The sequence below is a fragment of the Talpa europaea genome (genome assembly GCF_964194135.1).
Source record: "Talpa europaea genome assembly, chromosome: 8".
Lineage (NCBI taxonomy): Eukaryota > Metazoa > Chordata > Mammalia > Eulipotyphla > Talpidae > Talpa > Talpa europaea.
Genome location: NC_140075.1, coordinates 110,113,387 through 110,132,123, shown reverse-complemented (window position 1 = coordinate 110,132,123; position 18,737 = coordinate 110,113,387). Strand labels below are relative to the sequence as shown.

At 52.0% G+C, this 18,737-nt stretch overlaps 1 protein-coding gene across 1 annotated transcript in view; it reads left to right on the top strand.

The window, feature by feature from the left end:
• ADCK1 (aarF domain containing kinase 1) overlaps positions 1-17,768 on the top strand; it is a gene marked incomplete at both ends in the record, with an annotated part of 92,610 nt that extends 74,842 nt beyond the window's left edge. The window contains 5 exons of the mRNA XM_084240587.1: positions 1,079-1,195; positions 13,584-13,733; positions 14,886-15,083; positions 16,278-16,471; positions 17,597-17,768. Of these exons, the coding sequence (XP_084096713.1) occupies positions 1,079-1,195; positions 13,584-13,733; positions 14,886-15,083; positions 16,278-16,471; positions 17,597-17,768 (831 nt within the window). The remainder of the gene's footprint in view (positions 1-1,078; positions 1,196-13,583; positions 13,734-14,885; positions 15,084-16,277; positions 16,472-17,596) is intronic.
• Positions 17,769-18,737: the final 969 nt, after the last annotated feature.

The window sequence follows — 18,737 nt, the reverse complement described above, 5'->3', positions numbered from 1 at the left end:
TCATGGTTGCAAAATGACTGCTGCTGCTCCAGATATCACATTCATTCTTAAGGTAGGAAGAGAAGGGTGAGAAGAGTTGTGCTGTCTACAAACGTTCTTTTTTTTTTTTTTTTAAGATTTATTTATTAATTTACACAAGCACTGGGTGCAGTCAGAAGCGTGGGAGGGTGAGAGAATTCACCGGAGCCAGAGCGGGAAACAGAACAGGCAGACCAATGAAATACACTGCTGAGGGGAGCAGTGGGCATGGCAGGAGAGGTCTGCGTGCCATGTGGGACCCTCGCTGGCGGCCGGGGATTGAACCAGCACTGCAGAGGCTGTGGGCAGCTTCGCAGCCCAGCGCTCATCCGCTGCGCCACCAGGGGAGGCCCATACAAACATTCTTTTTTATCAGGACAATAAAAACCTAGCAGACTTCCACTATGTCTCATAAGCCAGAAAGGATTGTGTCACATCTATTGCATGGTGCAGGGAAAGTATGTATTTTTTTAGTTGTCTCTGGGGATGAGGAGGATTTGGACTAGGTGTTACGTTAGGATTTAGCATTGTCTGCCACAAGGTGCTTGTAGGTAGTGGGCATGAGAAAACTTATGACTATCTGATTTAAAAAATTATCATTCAGCAAAATACCTACCTACCTATGTACATACAATACACCCATCACACAGATGTAGAGTTTGAGACAGAGGGTTGAGATTTATGTGAAGAGTCTAAAACGGGCCTGGTGAGAAAGGGAAAGAGCTTTTAATACCAACTCTGGCTTGTGTATGAGGATTGCTACTCATTTTCCCTCAAGAACCCGTTTTAGTTTTGGCTCTGGAAGTCTGGAAGCTTCTGAGGATCAGGGCGGGAGACCATACTCTTGTCCCAAGCAGGAGGGGTCAAGGACCCAGCTGGCCAAGCTGGAGCAGACTGCCCCGCCTCCCTTTCCCCGCCTGTCACTCCTGAGGCCCCTCGTGGGCCTCTTCTCTCTTCCTGGGAGGAGCGTCTGCTGCTGTCTGGCTTGCTGTGCCTCTGTGGTCCTTGATCCCGGCTCCTTGCCTCCCTACTCCTTCTGACCTGCCCTTTCTGATTCCAGGTCCCCCGAATCTACTGGGATCTTTCCACCAAGCGAGTCCTTCTGATGGAGTTTGTGGACGGCGGGCAAGTCAACGACAGAGACTACATGGAGAGGAACAAGATTGATGTCAATGAGGTGAGGGCAGGGCCAGGGAGTCGGGCGTGGGCAGCTTGCCCAGCAAGGGCAGTGTGTCCAGGTGGGCCCCACCACCTTGAAATGGGGGCTGCTGCCTGAGCTATCATCAAATCCCTGAGCACAGAGACTCCTCCACATCATCTAGTGCAAGCCTCTGCCCCGTCTCTAAAGCTGGAGCTGGGGTACACAGTCGGTGTGCAGGGACTCGCGGCATCTGCCCTGCAGCACCTGCCTGGACAGTGAGCACCGTGCCGTCTCAGAGCTGTGTGGCCACGGAGAACAGTGGTGCAGAATCAGTGGGACTTAATCCTCTGCCCTATGGGGCCCAGACACAACCTCCTCCCTTCTCCTGTCCTCCCCTCTTCCTGCCACATCCCAGAACTCTAGGTATTGGGCAAAAAGGGGCCAGAAGTAGGCAGCCATATTTGCTTCGTGGAACTAGGAAAGAAGGGAGGGCTTGGGTCTCTCACCCCATTGGTGTCAGGGAAAGCCAGCCGGTGGGGTAAGGCCTGTACCCCATTTTCTTGGTTGCCACAGGGTCCCACAGGTGTACTTAGTGCTTTTTTAACCAGTGCTTTTTTAACCAGTCATTTTTAGAGTCCCTACTCTCTGCTAGATGTGGGGGCTGTGGGGTAAGCAGACACAGTTCCTTTCTTTAAGGACTTCACACCTAGCGCTGGAGTGAGACATAACGGCATCCTTTCAGCCACCTCTTGGGCAGCAGGAGGAATGATGAGACCCCAGGCAGTGGGAGGAAGATGCGCTTACTCTGCCACAGGTCAACTTCCTTGGCAGCAGCAGCAGGAATTTGCCAGGGGCGGAGGAGTTGGGAGGTGCAGATGGCACTGCAAGGAAAGGGCAGGGCATGGTGAGGTTTGGCCGGGTTGGGGGCAGGGTTTCCAGGGGACTATGGCAGGCGGTGAAGGCCTTGTGATGGCGTGACCCGTCACTCTCGTTGGGTGGGAGGACTGAGTGGAAAGGACCAGTCCCATTGGAAGGGATTGCTCGTCCCTGCTCCTCCCCAGGCCGCCCATGAGTGAGCTTGTGGTATCAGTGGCGGGAAGACCCAGAGGAGGACACGCCTTGGCTTAGCAGATGAGCCAGGTGGAACAGCAGGAGAACATGCAGGGGTGAGTCCAGGCCTCCGGTGCCCATGTGTCCTCTGTTCAGGGGGCTGATGATAACCTGCCTCTGAGGGTTTTGTGCTCACCCGAGTTAGTTCACAGACAGTGCTTCGCACAGTGCCTGGCACGTGCTTGATGCTCTGAAATGGCAGCAGGGTTGTCATTGTTTTCATTCTTAATTTTGGGTTGTATCTTTTCCCCCACCTCTTTTTTTTTTTTAAAGATTTTTTATTTATTTATACAAGAACTGGGGTACAGTCAGAGGTGTGCGAGGGTGAGATGATTCACCAGAGACAGAGCAGGGAGCAGAACAGGCAGACAGACTGAAGACACTGCTGAGGGGAGCAGCGGGCGAGGCAGGAGAGGTCTGCTGTGCCATGTGGGTTTCTCCCTGGCCAGCCAGGAATCGAACCCGCACTGTGGAGGCTGAGGACAGCTTCACAGCGCTGCGCTCAACCTGCTGCACCACCGGGAGTGTTTTATCTTCTTTTTCCGGGAATGTTTACTGAATGCTGAGCTCCCTATGCTGGGCCCTTTTCTCCACTATAAACATGGGCAAGAGGTCTTACTCTCTACAATTTGCAGATGAGAAATCAGAGACTCAGAGAAGGGAGGTAGCTTGCCTGTGGTCACTCAGCTAGTAAAGAGGTCTGCTAGGTCTACTAGCTCAGGTCTCTGACTCCACCGCTCCCCTTGGGCCATAAAAGAAGGGATTGCATGGAAGGGTCTGGAGCTGCTGCAGGAACAAGGCCTCAGTTTAGGGCTTACCTATGGTTGGCCTGGGCCTCCTGCAGGCAGCTCTTGTCACCTGCCTTAGGGAATGGTGCTCTAAGAACCCTTTGGATGCTTGGGGTGTGTGTGTGTGGTAGAGTGGGGAGTCTGGACAGGTGCAGGGTCCCCCTGCTACCCCCAGGACAGCTTGGCCATCACCTGAGTTGCCCATCAGGTTTCCCACTGCTGAGAGGAAAGGAGATGCAGGCTGTTCCAATTCAGCCCTCCACTTTCAGATAGGAGAGGAGCTCAGAGGAGGAGCCTGTGCCTTTCCCAGGGCCCCCTGCCAGCAGCCATTGGCCTCCCTCACTGGTGGCTTCCAGGGCAGCTGGGAGTGTGCCTGGGCAGAGCTACCCACAGGGAGGGGAGGCATAAGACCTGCTTGGCCATTTTTCTGCTGTTGGTTAGGGTGGGCATATGCCCAGGCATCTGGCCAGGGATCCTTTGCCCACCCACTTGAGGACCCTGGAAATCAAAGTCTTTGGCTCCAGTGGGAAGAAAAGGAGAGGAATGGTCACTACTAACTTTCTGAACAACTTGAACAACTTGAAAGGGGAGCAGGGTCTCTCTGCTTGCTGATTAGGAAAGCTCCCAGGGACCCGCTGCCCCCACCCCCTGCCAGGTAATTGACATTTGCTTACTGCCAGCTGCAGTGGGAGTTTCATTCCGGCAGTACCCCCCAAATCCATTAATCTCTTTGGATCCTGTAAGTCCAGGACTGTAATGGTGTTTAATCAGAGGCAGCTTTGATTTTCAAAGATCATGAGCTCCAGCGTTGCTTGCTCATGGTTGAACAAGTGGCTTGGGAGAGGTGGCGGGTGTGCTGGAGGTGAGAGATGGGCAGGGTAGCCCTCTGAGGGCCTGACTCATCTGCTCCTCGCTAACCCCCTCTTCTAACTGCCTTGCAGAGCAGACCCTTGGTAGACTTCCTGTGAATTAATGGATGGATCAGCAAGCCAGCCTCATGCCCTGGGTTGGCTTCTGTGAGGCAGGACTAGGCTAGAATGTTGATTTTTCGTTTCTGTGCATATGCAGAGCAGGTCAGGCTGACAGCAGAGTGATTTGGAGATAACAATAACAACTAAAATAATAATTAGAAGCAACCGGTATGTGCCAGGCATGTGACACACATAATTTCTCTGCTTTACAGCTGTTCTGCCAAAGCTATACATTGTTAACCCCATTTATAGGCGAGAAAGCTAAAGCTCAGAGAGGTTACACTGCTTGCCAAGCATCACACAGCTAGCAGGGTCAGAGCCGGCATCTGAACCTAGTCTGCATGACTTCATGAATTCTCCTCCACCCTCTCCACCTGCCTCCCAGGGATCTGCCTTTGGCTGAAGTGGGACCTGGAGCCACATCAGTAGCATCCTGAAGTGGAAGTTGGAACACTGAGCAGTTTTGCCAAGCACCCAGGGCACGATCTGAATGCAGCCCTTCCCTCTCTGGCTTACCCCGAGGGTGGTCTTACCCATTTCATACTTTGTTCCATTTTACAGAGATGTCATGGGACTCTCTGACAGGGTGTACTAGCTGGGGATGTCATTAGTGCTCAGGATGGCCATTCAGTGTCACTGGACCTGTCCTTTCTCCTCTTCCTTCTTTCCATTAACCTTCAGCCCTGTCTGGCTCCTGCCTCAAACTTAGGAGGGAAGTCTTGCTGCGTCCATTTTGCAGATGATGAGTCAGAGCCGCAGAGAAGAAAGGTCGCTTGTTGAGAGTCCGGCTTGTACTGGTGCACTTCTGTGTTGCCACACAGATACTCCATGTGATCACCAGCCAGATAAAGTGCAGAGCATTTCTGCCCCTGCAGGTGCCTGCTTGCTCCTACCAGGGCCTCTGCTCATCTGACTTCTCCCATTATTGTTTTCACTCATTACTAAACCGGCATCTTTGCTAGTCTTCCCTGGAAGCTCTGTTCTCGTCCATCGGTAGAGATGGAATGTAGTAATACCACACTGTCTTACTTCCTTAGGTCCCTGTCCTCTGCCCTGGCTGTTAGGGTTGGCATGACTAGGGGAAGCTCTTTGGTGTTCTGAGATGATATCATTAAACACTTCATTCCTCAGAAAGCTGAGGCCTCATAGTGGCAGGAGAGTGGGCTGTGGGTCATAGCTCTGCTGTGCTAACCATTGATGATGTTGGGAGTGAACTCGGGACAGGGCTGACTTTGCAGAAATCAATCTGTCATGTCTCTGACCACCCACCATCAAAGCCACGTGTAGCGTGTAAAAGACTCCATGTTGCTGACAGTTTCTAGCAGACATCTGAGGTTCTGAAGTCTCCCTACCACTGCAGGGCTCAGGAAACCAGGCCCTGGAATGACTGTCCCTCCCAAGAACAGCCTGGCTCTGAGTGTTCCTTGGGAAGGGAAGTACAGGGGCATATGGGAGTGACAGCGGGCTAAGATCTCACCCCAACCGTTTTGGGGGGCGTTATTAGTGGCATCTTGACTGTGATGAGTTGGGGGCTCAGCAGGAAATGGCACTGGAAGAAATAACTCCCAAGGGGCTGGCTCAGACCCCTCCAGCCACCTGCTGAGTCATCCTCACTCCACTTTGAAGAGACCCCCTCCTCACCTCTCTGCATCCCAGCACCACAGGACCATGAGTCAGGGAACCTGACCACCAACCAAGCTATGTCGTCAGTTCCTGATACTCAGGTGGGGGAACCCCAGGTTAGGGGGCAACAGACCTGGCTTCTTGTCCCAGCTCTGCCAGTGGCTTGCTGTGTGACTTTGGACTAGTCACTTCCCTCTCTGGGCCTCAGTATTCTTATTAAAGATGTTAGATTAGCTGGGCTCCGAGGGTCCTTCCTGCTTGTATATTTTGTAGAACAGTGATTCTTGGCTTGTAGGCAGCTAAGATTTGAACCATCTGTGTCAGAATCACCAGGGGGAGCTAACTTAATAATGCTGATTCCTGGGCACCATTCCAAATTTGTTCACCTATATGTGGGGTGGGAAGGGTTGCTGGGAGTTGCTAATCTACATTTTAACTAATTTTCCAGGTGATTCAGACACTCAGTAAAGCCTATGAACCACCTCACAGGCCAGAGGGCACTGGGCCCCGGAGCCAGCGGCGTGCAGGGGCCCTCATCTGTTTGTCTTTGGGCCCACCCATGGTCTGAGCCTGCGATCATATTTGCCAGTCACTTTAAGAGCTGGTGACAGTGAGTGTCACTGATTTCATTACAAGTAAAGGTCGCGCAGAGGCGCACTTTCCCGGGGTGGAGGGGGCCTCCTCCAGCCACAGGATGACTATTGATTGCAGGACCTTTATCGAAGGTTAATTGGATTTCAGTGAGTGGGTTTTTAAGATCCTGCCTGGACCGAGACCCAATTGAATTTGCGTGAAATTAGATGGGAAAAAGGTGATGAAGCCAGGAGTTTGGGGGCGGAGAGTTGGACCAGAGGCCTGGTGGCAGGCAGGGGCTGTGTGTGAAGAGTGCAGGTGGGTGTAGGACTGGGGCTAGTCTGTCTACCCCGGGAGACTAGGGGAAGAGGGTCCGGGACTCCCTTGGTCATAATGTGGACTCTGAGTCAGTCCTCTGTCCTTGAGATGACCCTCCCGTCTGTGGTGTGGGCTCCAGAGCATTTTTTGCCCTCTCTAGCCAGTAAATCTTGTTTCGGTCTGGGTTGAAAGGGGACCTGGTGGTTGGGCTCTTACTTCGCTAGTCAGTTCATCAATCCTCCTTTTTCAGGACCTCCAGCTCCTGTTTTCAGAGGTGCCAGGTATCCTCACTGCTGAGTCTTCTCTGGGGCTCACAGATAGCAAACGCCAAGGTCACCCTTGCTGACTTGGGTTGGGGGTCCCCTGGCACCTTGCTGCTGTCTTTTCTCACTAACTGTGCTCCCTCCCGCAAGCACAGTCTTGCTCATTACATTTGGTCCATGTGGTTAGCCCTTCTACTCTTGTTGTGGGGTCTCGCCTTCTTGTTTCTTTTAAGGTCATTTTAATGGCATGGACAGAGCATGGGAACCGCAAGGCTGGTGGTGGGAGCAGCAGAGGGTCTCAGAGTCTAGGCACCAGGAGTTTGTCTCTGCCATTGGCTAGCTTACTTAAACCCAAGTTTCTGCCTCTGTACAGATGGAGTGATAATAATACTTATTTCACGAGGTCATTGTGTAAGCTTTGCAGACGATGAAGTTCTATTTAAAAAAAAAAAAAAAGTCCTTATCATTGTTTACGGAGTCATGTCTTCCCCTGAGATCTCTGAGAACCTTCTCTGCCCTGCTCCTGTCCTCCCATCTCTGTTGTCGGTGAGTGAGGTTGCTGAGTATGCAGACGCCCCCTGTCCCTGCCCCGCTCCCCCCAACCTGGTCTCTAAAGGCTGAGCCACAGGGGGACCCTGGCTTCCTCTTATGCCCTGACACCACTTGGGCTGAATAGGATGTTTACTTTTCCATTAGCATCATCTCCACCTTGGTGAACCTCTCTGTGGTGGGGCTACTGAGAAGACCAGGGAGAGAAGCAGAAGAAGCGTGAAGACCCTAGTTATTGAAATCACAGAAAGAAAACATCTTCCATTGTCCACCCCCTTCCATAACTTCTTGGAATCACTCTTTAGAAGTTTGGGGATGTCAGAGGGGTCCAGGCATGTAAGATGGGTTCCTCTGCATTTATTACCCCAGGAGTGGGGACAGTGTCGCTTTGGAGGTGGCCTTCCTGGATTCGCTGCTGGCACTGCCATTACTTGTGAGCTGTGCTTCCTCAATGAAATTGGTCACCCTTGGGAAGCTCCAGCTGCCTTCTATGAAGTGGGTGCAGGACAGTTTGATGACTGCTACATGATGTACTTGTCTGTGTTTAGGATACATGCTCCACACACATTGATGTAATGCTAGAATTCCAACGCTGGGCCCCTCTGTGGTACCAGCATAAAATGCTTGCCCAAGAAGAGGGGAACATGTAGGAAGAAGCCCTAGTAAGGTGGAAGGATATGGAAATACTTCTTGGGGGTGAGTTGATGCCTGAGGCAGGGCTGTCATATGTCTCCTTTCATTGAGTCTTCCATTGTCATGGTCCCTAGGGCCCACCCCCAATCCCTCTGTGGCTGTGGCCCTTTGAGTCTCTGGCCAGGAGGAGCCCTTCCTGGCCTTGTGGCTCTCAGGTGTTGCCCCAGTTGAAGCCTGCCCTGGGGAAGCTTTAGCCAATGCCTAGATGCACTGAAATTATAGACCCCCCTGCAGTTCCAGTAGTTATTAGACTGTTTGTCCTCTTTCTTCCCTGTTACCTCTACCTGCTGGGTGTGGCTAAAGAGGTTCAATGCCTTGATGTGCAACTCATCTGAACATTAGCTAGTCAGGAGTGGCCCATCCATGAATGAATTTGGCCTCATGCTGGCAGCAGTGAGTGATGTGAGGTTTCTGAGATCCAGGGTGTTCTGGGTGGGGTGGGGTGGAAAGCAAAAGCTTAGGCCGTGGTCTGGTCTGTCCTCCAGGCTGTGCAGTGCCTCAAGGAGCCTGGAGCAAAGAGAGTTTGGATATTAACTCCCTTATTATAAGGGGCACCAACCTCCTGTTTCTTTCAGAGATCTTGGCTTTTCTTACACAGCACCCCCAGGAACATAAACAGACTATCCCTGGGAGCAGGGGGATAAATTAATCCATGCAAGTTGTAGAATAAGAATAATTAAAGTACTTGCAGCCAATTCAAGTTTGAGAAAAACCCTAAAAATAATTCTTTGATTTAAATACTATTTACTAAATTAATTCTTTACTTGGCCTTTTTATGGAATCCTAGTTTTTTCTTTCCATCCCTACTGTTAAAGAATAAAGGCAGTGAGTAATTGCCAAAATCACTTATGTGAGTGGCACATTCATTTTACATGGAACAATGAAAAGATTTGTCATTGGCTTTTTGCTTTTTGTTTTTTTTTGTAATGAGAGCTTTGCTTAACTGTGACTTTAGTTAACAGTGAGGTTTTAGTTAGACAGACAGTCCTGGATTTCCCACTGAGTGTCTTTTCTCCAAAGGGAATACCTTTTGGGATGCATGGGGGCCCTTCAGAAGTTTTAGGTGCAGATCCTGCCTCCAGGTAGGAGCTTCCCTGGGAGTGGAGAGGCAGGTGGCCTGGTGATTCAGAGTGGGGCCAGGCTACCTGGGTTGGGATGCTGGTATCTACCGCTGGCCTGGTGACCCGGCCTCTTTCTTTTTCCTTTTTATATCTTGCTCCCTTCACCTGAACTCTGCAGACTTTGAATCCCTGCAATTGCCTGGAATGGTACATGGCACACACTTAGCTGTTGTCCCTCGAAAAATGGTGGCACTCCCTGTTTTTGTGCAGATGCCAATGTTAACAGGATAAAGGGCAGCCTTCGAGGAAATGAACAGTACGAATGGCCAAAAAGGCGCTCCGCATCACTGGTCCCCAGGGGAATATGGGTCAGGACCTCTGTGAGATGCCAGTGGCTGCCATTGGAAGCCAGGAGGGAGCAAGTGTTAGTGAGGATGTGGAGAGAAGGGAGGCCTCGCTGACTGCTGGAGGGAATGTGAGTTGGTACAGCCCCTGGGGAAAACAGTATGGCGGTTCCTCAAAAAATTAAGAATAGAACCACTTTATGACCCAGCAATTACACTACTGGGTATTTATCTGAAAGAAATGAAATCAGTGTCTCAAAAGATATCTACTCCCCACGATCATCGCAGCATTATTTTCAATTGTTTGTCCTTAAGCATGAGACATAGCTGAAGTATTATGGAAGAGGGTGGGAGAGAGGCTTGAGTGTGCAGTGGTGGCCTTAGCTTTCTTCTGGGACCCTCCATACCTCTCTGGCTGCTTTTTTTCTCAGGAGATTAGATACTATTTAGTGCAACTCTGGATGGAGGCTAAGAAAAATTATCCAAAATTTAGAAATAAGGTTATGAACATTCAATGGATTCTTTCAAAGTCATTTCTGGACATTGTTCAACCAGTACATACAAGGATTTTTTTTTTTAATTTGTAGAGAAATGTACTTTTGTTTGACTTGGCTGCTGACAATTAATTAAGGGCTCAGACAGAAGTCATATGTCAACCTGTAGATCTTATCTGGTAGAGATGCAAATAATTTCTACCCAGTAGCAAAGATAACCCCAGAGGTTATGATTTCCTTATTGCCTCGTAGGACAACAACCAGCTTTTTATATAATCCAAGAGTCTCACTTTTATTCCTGCTTAAATGTCTGTAAATATCCAGTACCTCAAAATTCTCTTTGAACCAGCTTTTCCTTCTTACTTGCTCCTTTAGTGATGAGAGAAACAATCTTTGACACCTGTCCATCCTATATTTGTATGAATCGTGTTTATAACTTTTTGAAAATTATACTTTGATGGTGATAATGGGTATTCTCTCCCCTGACCAATTTTAACTCAAACTACTACATTATCCTTCACCTCCCCCCCAAAACTACAAAAAAACAGCTGACCACAATTATGTGTCTGTATAGTGATAATAACTTTCCCATATGTGGCCTTGAGATCTTGGCCAAGATGTGAGGAAGCAGAGCAAATGGACTTAGTTCTACTTAACAGCTAAGAGAACCTGGACCCAAACTGAGGAGGGGGATGACTTGCCCCTGGGGTTACCCCTCCCCTGTCCAAAGTGGCAGTAGTGAGATGGCCCCAGAATGAAGTGGTTGCATAGGTTGGCTCCCCCTCCTGTTTCTGTCTTCCTTACTTGTCTGTCCTGGTGAAATCTGGTTAAAGTGAACATCAGTACCAGCCTGCAGTGGGAAGACATCCAAGTGGGGGCATCTGGACAGGTGTCAAATTCAGGAGGCTGCCCTGGTGTCTTCACTGGTGGTATATGAGCTGCTCTCAGCAGTACCACTGCTGACTCCTGTGGCAGCAACAGCTCACGCCTCACAGGCACGGGCTCCTGTCCCGAGTCCCCAGGCCCCTAGGGACTATCTTTCAATGTAGTAATAGGGGGCCCAGAGCGATTAGCAATATTTCAGAAAGCTTAAGGGAGATCATACATCTCCCCGTGACAGGTCTGCCCAGACTAAATGAAATGTCATTTCTCTCCTTTTGGCTGGAATTCCGTCAGCTCTGTCTGGCTGCACTGCTTATCTGGGGCTGATCAGGAGCCCTGATTGGACCTTATAAGCATCCTTGACAAATAAAAATGAATTATGACTTAATAAATGCAATTGGTTTAGCAAATATTGGCGTTCAGAGCGTGGCTCTGTGCAGTTCTACAGGGCCTCACAAAAGGGGCTCTCAGTGGCACAGGGGTGGGGACTTGCTGGCTCACCCAGGCATAGCTCTGACTGGGCCCCTCCCTGAGGAACCTGAGACCCCGACATTTCAGCCTGAGCCTGTGAACTTGGCCAGGCTAAGTCCTGCGCCTCAAGTCCACACAAGCATGGGTGCTCATTTCATCTGGGGACGCGGCAGGAGCACTCGTGTCATAGTAGGAAAGTATGACCCAGGATAAGTATCAGGGCTTAAGACAAACCTTTTAACTCTAGATTCTTCATCATTTAAAAAGGTATCATGAAACCTAGTCTGCCGACCTCCCAGGAGTGTCCTGGGGAATCGGTACCAGCAATAGCAGAGGTGCAGAGGGGAGGTCGCTGGGGTCCAGGCGCTGCCGCTCTCACTCTCTCCTGCAGTGCCCTTGAGAGCGGCACTATTATTAGTTCCACTTTACTGAAGCTGAGAGTCTCAGTAACTCTAAGGTCACAAAGTGGAATTGAGAAGTGCAGAAGGTATCGAGTCGCGGTACTGGAAGGCTGTGGCGTTCCATCTGGTTTGAATCCTGGCTCTCCCTCTTCCTCACTGTGCAGCTCCGGGGGTTTTACTCCACAAGTGTTAGCTCCTTGTCGGAAAAATGGTGATCATAATTATACATACTTTTTGGGCTGTCTTAAGGAAGTCAGCTGTTGTTACTAAAGTTGAGTTATTCTTGATGATTCACTTTGGGGTCGATTCAATTGATTTGGTTTCAGAAGAGAGTAATGGGGTTGGGGTTAGCATCAGAGAAATAAAACCACAGCAGCTCAACAAAACAAAACAAAACAAAACAAAACAAAACAAAAACACCCAACCTTTGGAGAGACAAGGGTTGCACTTGCGTTGAAGAGAGTCCTAATTCACATGGTTAACCTAGTACAGGCAAGTGGATGCCTATAGGGCCAGAGTATGGTATGTAAGTTATATCTCAATGAAGTTGTTTAATAAAACATAACTAGTCCTTGCCACTTTGGGAGCTTATGATAGTGGGCTTGATAGCCATTAATCAGATAATGACATAAATAGTGTACTAGTGCCATGAAAGAAAAGAAAAACAACCTATAAGAGTTTAAGGAAACTCTCACTTAGTCTGGGAGGTCAGGGAAGGCTTCCCAAAGGAGCTAGTGGGAATCCCAGTCAGCTAGGATGGGAAAGAAGAGAGAAGTGACAGGTGAAGGGAAGAGAGGGGGAATGCTCCTGACAGAGAGACTATCACGTGCAAAGGCCCTGAGGTAGGAAGGCACAGGGATCGTTGGAGAAGAGAAAGACAGTGGACGTGACTGGAGTGTCGTTGTCCAAGATGAGACTGGAGAGGGAAGACTTTGTAGGGCAGGGAAAGGAGTTAGACTCTAATCCTTGTTCCCCACCCTATGGGCCCCAGCTCGTCTTGCCATGGTTGGGATATGTTAGTGACCATGGGTTCCAGTGAGGTCAAGAGGAAGGCCAAGGGCGGATGTGTCCTGAGGTGTCAGCTCTCTGGGTGGAAAATCTCTTGGTCCCATGGAAACCCATCCACCGACCATCTGCAGGCCCAGGTCTGGCTCTTTTCAGCAGCTGTTCCCTGACTGGGAAGAGGCTTTTAGCTTTAATAAAAAGGGAGTCGAGATAAGAAGCCTGCCTCAGCAGGGAGAGCAGCGGTGACAGGATGATTTAAATGGCCTCTCCAGTGTCATTTCTTCTGTGCAGACATCATAAATCAGATTAGCATTGGGCTGTGGCGGGGGGAGAAAAGAGGGGGCCTGCAGGGAGAGGGGAGAAAGGCTGGTGACTCTGGTCCACCTGGGACTGGCCTGTTAGTGGTGGGGTGGCCGTGGAGGCTTGTGGGGCCAGGTGGATGACCCCCACTCCAGCTTTCTAGCCCAGCTTCAGCTTTGGGGAAAAAATGAAGAGAGACTGATAAAAAAGAGATAAGGAAGAGAAAAATGGGGGATAAGTGGAGCGGTGGGTGTGGGAAGTGGGCATTACCCCCTTTGGAATAACTGGGAGCATTGGTTCTGCTTTGCTGTGCATTAAAATCGCCACCTTGGAAATGCTAATGCCTGGGTGCCACCCGACACTCCTGCGTTCCAGGTGATGCTGTTGTGCAGCTAAAGTTGGTAAGAAGAAGTGCATTAGAGCAGGCTCCATTCTGAAGTTCGAGAAGTAGGTGCCCTCAAGCTGTCGCTGTCCCACGGCTGCTCAGGCCCACCTGGCCCCACCAAGCTTCCTCTGGAAAGTCACCAGTTTGAGGGGCCAGAGCAGGCAGACTCCTACCTGCGTCCTCTCTCTTTCAGATCTCTCGCCACCTGGGCAAGATGTACAGTGAGATGATCTTTGTCAATGGCTTTGTGCACTGCGACCCCCATCCAGGCAACGTGCTGGTGCGGAAGCACCCGGACACGGGGAAGACTGAGGTCATCCTCTTGGACCATGGGCTCTATCAGGTAGGAGAGGCCCTTTCCACCAGCCTGCCCGCTCTGGCCCTGCCTGGTGCAGAGCCCGCCAACTCCCCCAGGACCTCAGAGGTGGGAAGCAGGTGGGCCCATCCCTATACCCTGAGATGTCATTTTGTGCAAGTCACTGTTCTATGAGCTCTCAGCTTCCTCCTCAGTGAATTGAGGTTGATAACACCTCTCTGGGGCGGTTGTGAGCAGTTAAGGGAATGTGCCTGCATGTGTGAAAGTGCTTTGTAAACTGTAAAAACATTGCCTTCCCAGGGAAGCCCAGGCCAGCCCAGTCCCTGGGAAGTGAGCTGCCCTTAATACCAGCTGAGACTTCAGCAGGATGGCTAACTCAGCCCCTCAGGGTGTGAGACGTAGTAGAAAGGGGTTGGGGAACTGAGAGGCATTGGAGGGCCCCAGACTCTGGAACTTGGGACACAGCTGGTTCAAATGAGCCTTGAGTTCCTGCCTAGAAGTTGCAAATTTCACTGCCAATCCCAGGGTCTGTGGCCTGGTTTGATTCCATGGTCCTGGGGAGGTTTCCCCAATGGCCTCCTGCTCCTCTCCTCAGGATCCTGTTCTCATACCCCAACATCTTGGCTTCCTTTGAAACCCTCTGTGGAGTTAGGTGCTCTAGCTCAAGGCTAGCTGCTGTCACCCACAGCCCCCAAACAAATGGTGGCTCAGGCACAACTGATGTCTAATTGCCTCCTCACCTACCCATCCTGGGGGGGTGGACCCCAAAGACCAGGGCTTCCTGGGCCTTTTCGCGGGGGCGGGTCCACCAGCTGCAGGCCTGAGGGCTCCGAGGAGAATGCGTGGAAAGTTTTCATGGTCTGGACCTAGAAGTGGAGCTGTGGTCACACTCCATCAACTGGAGTTCCGGCGGAGGGCTGCATGGAAGGAGGAGGGCGGCTGGAATATAGCCTGTACCTGGGAAGAAGAAAATACAGATTTTGATGGGCAGTTGGGGTCTCTGCCGTTCGAGACCAAGGCTGGTCAAATAGTAGCTTTGCACGTGGCCTTCAGGGAGACTGAACTTGGGGGAGGAAGCAGGCATTGCATGGCAGCCATGTCTCCCTCTGTGCCCCTCGCAGAGGTCAGCAGCCCAGGCCCTTCCTGGGGAGAGGAGGCTCAGGCTCTGCCCCTTCGCAGGTGCTCACAGAGGAGTTCCGACTAGATTACTGCCACCTCTGGCAGTCGCTGATCTGGACTGACATGAAGAGGGTGAAGAAGTACAGCCAGCGCCTGGGTGCTGGGGACCTCTACCCCTTGTTCGCCTGCATGCTGACGGCCCGGTCGTGGGACTCAGTCATCAGGGGCATTGGCCAAGCTCCAGTCACTGCCACGGAGGTAGGTGGCCCTCGTGACGCTGCCCTTTCCTGAATGCAAGGGGCAGGGCCAGGGATGGCCTTTGGGCGCCTCCCAACCCAGCGTCAGTGATTCTCCAGTTCCCTCCCAGGATTCTGGGGACCCCCAGGGACCAGCTCATGGATCAGTCTGGCACCATTGCAACTGATTTCTTCTGGGGACCGTCTCCCATCATGTGGTTCCCTGGGGTGTCCTTCTGGGGGAGGACTTCACTTCCTCAGGTGGTGCTCCAAGGTGCATCTGGTCCCGTTGTTTTGGGAGCTCCTAGTGGGTCAGTTCTTCAGTGTTTCTCTGTTGCTCAGCTCTCTGTTGCACACCGACAAGTGTCCACAGAGTCTGGGCTGAGGCTGATCCCAGGAACATCCCCTCCCTGTGCTCCTTCTTCCCTTCACTATCACGACAGGACTTTCACCTTCTAGTCCCTCCTGGACTTGACCTCTGACTTCCCAGGCTATCCTGGACTCCTGTAGACTTGCCTTTATTTTATTTATTTATTTATTTAGATTTATTATTTATGCATACAAGAACTGGGGTATAGGCCAGAGGTATGGGGGGTGAGAGTGTCACCTCACCAGAGACAGAGTGGGGAGCAGAACAGGCAGACTGACCGAAACACACTGCTGAGGGGAGCAGCGGGTGACACAGGAGAGGTCTGCTGCACCCAGACTTGCCTTTACCCTGTGGTAGATGTGCTTGGCCTCAGCCTGGGCGCCTGCTCACTGGCATGGACAGGGTCTCCCTCATGCTGTTAGAAAGACTGGGTTCAACTCTAGCACCCCTTCTTCCTGGTGATATGACCTTGAGTGGTGGGAAGTAGACTTGCTGCTCTCTCCAGTCCTGGCTTGGAGTTTGGGGGGTGGGTATTGTTGACCTTGATGATGAGGAGGCAGCGTGGCAGGGACACAGCCTGGCCCCACTCACGTGCTCTTGTGCTACATCCTGTGCTTGGCCAGAAGTTGGGGCGAGATGCTCCATCAGCTATAAAGCCAAGGCCTTGTGCTAAATGTCCCTGGGGTGGGGGTGGGGGGGAGTTTCCCAGTGGTACTGAAGTACCTTCCAGGTGCTTCCTTGCAGCCCCCAGGTTTCAGGCTCCCCAGATACTGTCACCCTGCTCCCCCCCACCCCAGGTTCTATTTCCCATGCTTGTCTATTTTTCTCTCCCTGTTGCTGCTTTAGGACTTAGAGATCCGCAACAACGCAGCCAACTACCTCCCCCAGATCAGCCAGCTCCTCAACCTCGTGCCACGGCAGATGCTACTCATCTTCAAGACCAACGACCTACTGCGTGGCATCGAGGCCTCTCTGGGCATCCGCGCCAGTGCCAGCTCCTTCCTCAACATGTCGCGCTGCTGCATTAGGGCACTGGCCATGTGAGTGGGCTCTGGGCTCTCACCCCCTCCCCAGGGCCCCTGCTCGCCTCCACTCTCTCCCACTGGTCCCCAGGGCTCTGCCTGAGCTTCCCAATCTCCAGGAAGCTAGGGGCAGAAAACAGCTGCCGAGAGCTTGCTGATGCCTCAGGGTGGTAGCTTTGGGTGGTCTAGAGAGCCCCTGTTGTTGTGGGGTGGTGGATTCGAAGACCATGCCCTCCTGGGCAAGTTTCCCAGGTGATTCTTAACCTTAGTAAAGTTGGGAAGTTTTCTGAGCGTTACAGGTCCACCCAAGTGGCCCCTGGGTGTGGCATCAGGGTGCTCTGATGCAGGTGCCATCTCTAACAGGCCCCAGGACCATCTCCCAGGCCAGATTGCAAGGCCAGTGTGGCTGTGACTTGGGGTGGTGTGAGGGAAGAGGGCTTTCAGCTCTTCCTAGCTGCCTCAGCACCCTTGGGGAATTGAGGAGGAAGGGGAAGGTGCTTCCCTAGGTCCTTCTACCTAAGGGCGGCAAATACATGGAAGGCCCATCTCTGGGTGAATTATCTCAGCTGACTGCGGAGCCCTGGACTGTGGCCAGCTCCCAGCCCATCTGTCCCAGGCAGAGGATGGGACCTTCTGGCAAACTGGTGAAGTTGGCCACACACATCAGGCATCACTATCCAATATCAAATTATAGCAAAATAGGCTGCGCGCTGAAAGGCTGGATAGGATTTATTCTTCCCCTGAGGGCTCAGGAGACAGTCTTGAATCTGTTATTATTATGAACACCAATTTTTGACGTGTCCTTTTGTTGGTGTAGAAGGGATTGAGCTGGGCTGAATCCACAGAGACCGGTTCCCCAGGACCACCTGACCAGCTTTCCAGCTTTGGAAAGAGAAACATTGGAATATTCTATTCAGTGGGCCCTGTTGGATTTGATGCCCCGTGAAACAACTGCTTTTGCTTCCCCCCACTTACCTCGAGCACAGCTTCGGAACAGTTGGCTGCGGATCTGGAAGGCTGATTGGGCAGAGGGGGGACTGTGGAGCTGGGAGGCGTCCCCCGGCCAGGGAGGAGGGTCGCTCTTCCATTTTCTTGTCTCTTTATCTCATGTTCTCTCCTTCCTTCTCGCCCCTTCACGTGCAGGCACCAGAAGAAGAATACCTGCTCGTTCCTCAGAAGGACCCAGATCTCGTTCAGCGAGGTCTTCAACTTATGGCAGATCAGCCTCCACGAACTCATCCTGCACGTGAAGGGGCTGCGGCCGGCCCGCTGGGTCTCGGCGCTGCTCTGCTGGCTGTTTGCTGCTCTGCACTGAGTGGACTCGCTAGCCGCTACCCCTTTCTGGGGTGACAAGGAGTCTTTCATGCCTCGCTCTTCAGTCGTGTCTCCACCTGGTTGCCCTGTTTCTCCCATGCGGCGGCCCGGAGTCCCCATTCGTGGCGTCACGTCCTCTACCTCTGGAATTCCCGCACTGCAGCCCTTGTCTGGGGCCTGAGAGCTGCTCCAGGCAACAGGCTTCTCTCCCCACCGGGGAGAAGGCACAGCAGCCTGCTTTCTCCTTCCTGTGTGCCATGGGGTTGGTGTCTCCCCCTTGCTGTTAGCCCTTCCTGTGCTCAGGAGGGGCCGCGTGTCCACTGAGGGCATGTTCGCTTTGGGAACTTGAACATGGTGGGAGAGAAGCCCCATCTCTGAGCTCATGGTGCCCCTGAGCTGGCTAAGGAGGTGGCTGGCACCCCAGGCAGGCCCCACGGCCTCTCTGGGCTCCCTGCTGTCAAGGGAACCCTGTGGTGTTTTAGGGACTGTGTTTCCATAAATAAACCCTGAAGGGTTTCAGGGCAGGGCTGGTGGGTGGGATTTTTACCGAGGTTGGAAGTGAATCGTGTTGTCTAGCCTGTGACAGTAGACCTGGGTACCACGTGCCACTGTCTTCTGCTTGGCTTCATGCCGCTGTGATCCTTCTAGACTCTCACTGTGTGACCATTTCCTGCTTTTCTCACCTTCTAAGACTGAGACCTTGGTTGCAGGAGTTAGGAGGCCCAAGGCTAGGAGCTCAGACTCTGCTGAAACCTTGTATTTGATCTCCTGCGTGCTCACCTCCTCCTGTGCCCTGGCCCTGACCTGTTCCATGAATTGTTTCCTGACTCACCCTTTGGTTTGCCGTTCGATGACCAGACCCTGTCCTGGAGGCTGGAGTCCGAGCCTTAGTCGCTGCGGCTCAGACTCCAAGCTGAAGCCCCGTCACCTGTCTGGACCCTGTCACCTGTCTGGACCCTGTGCTTGCATC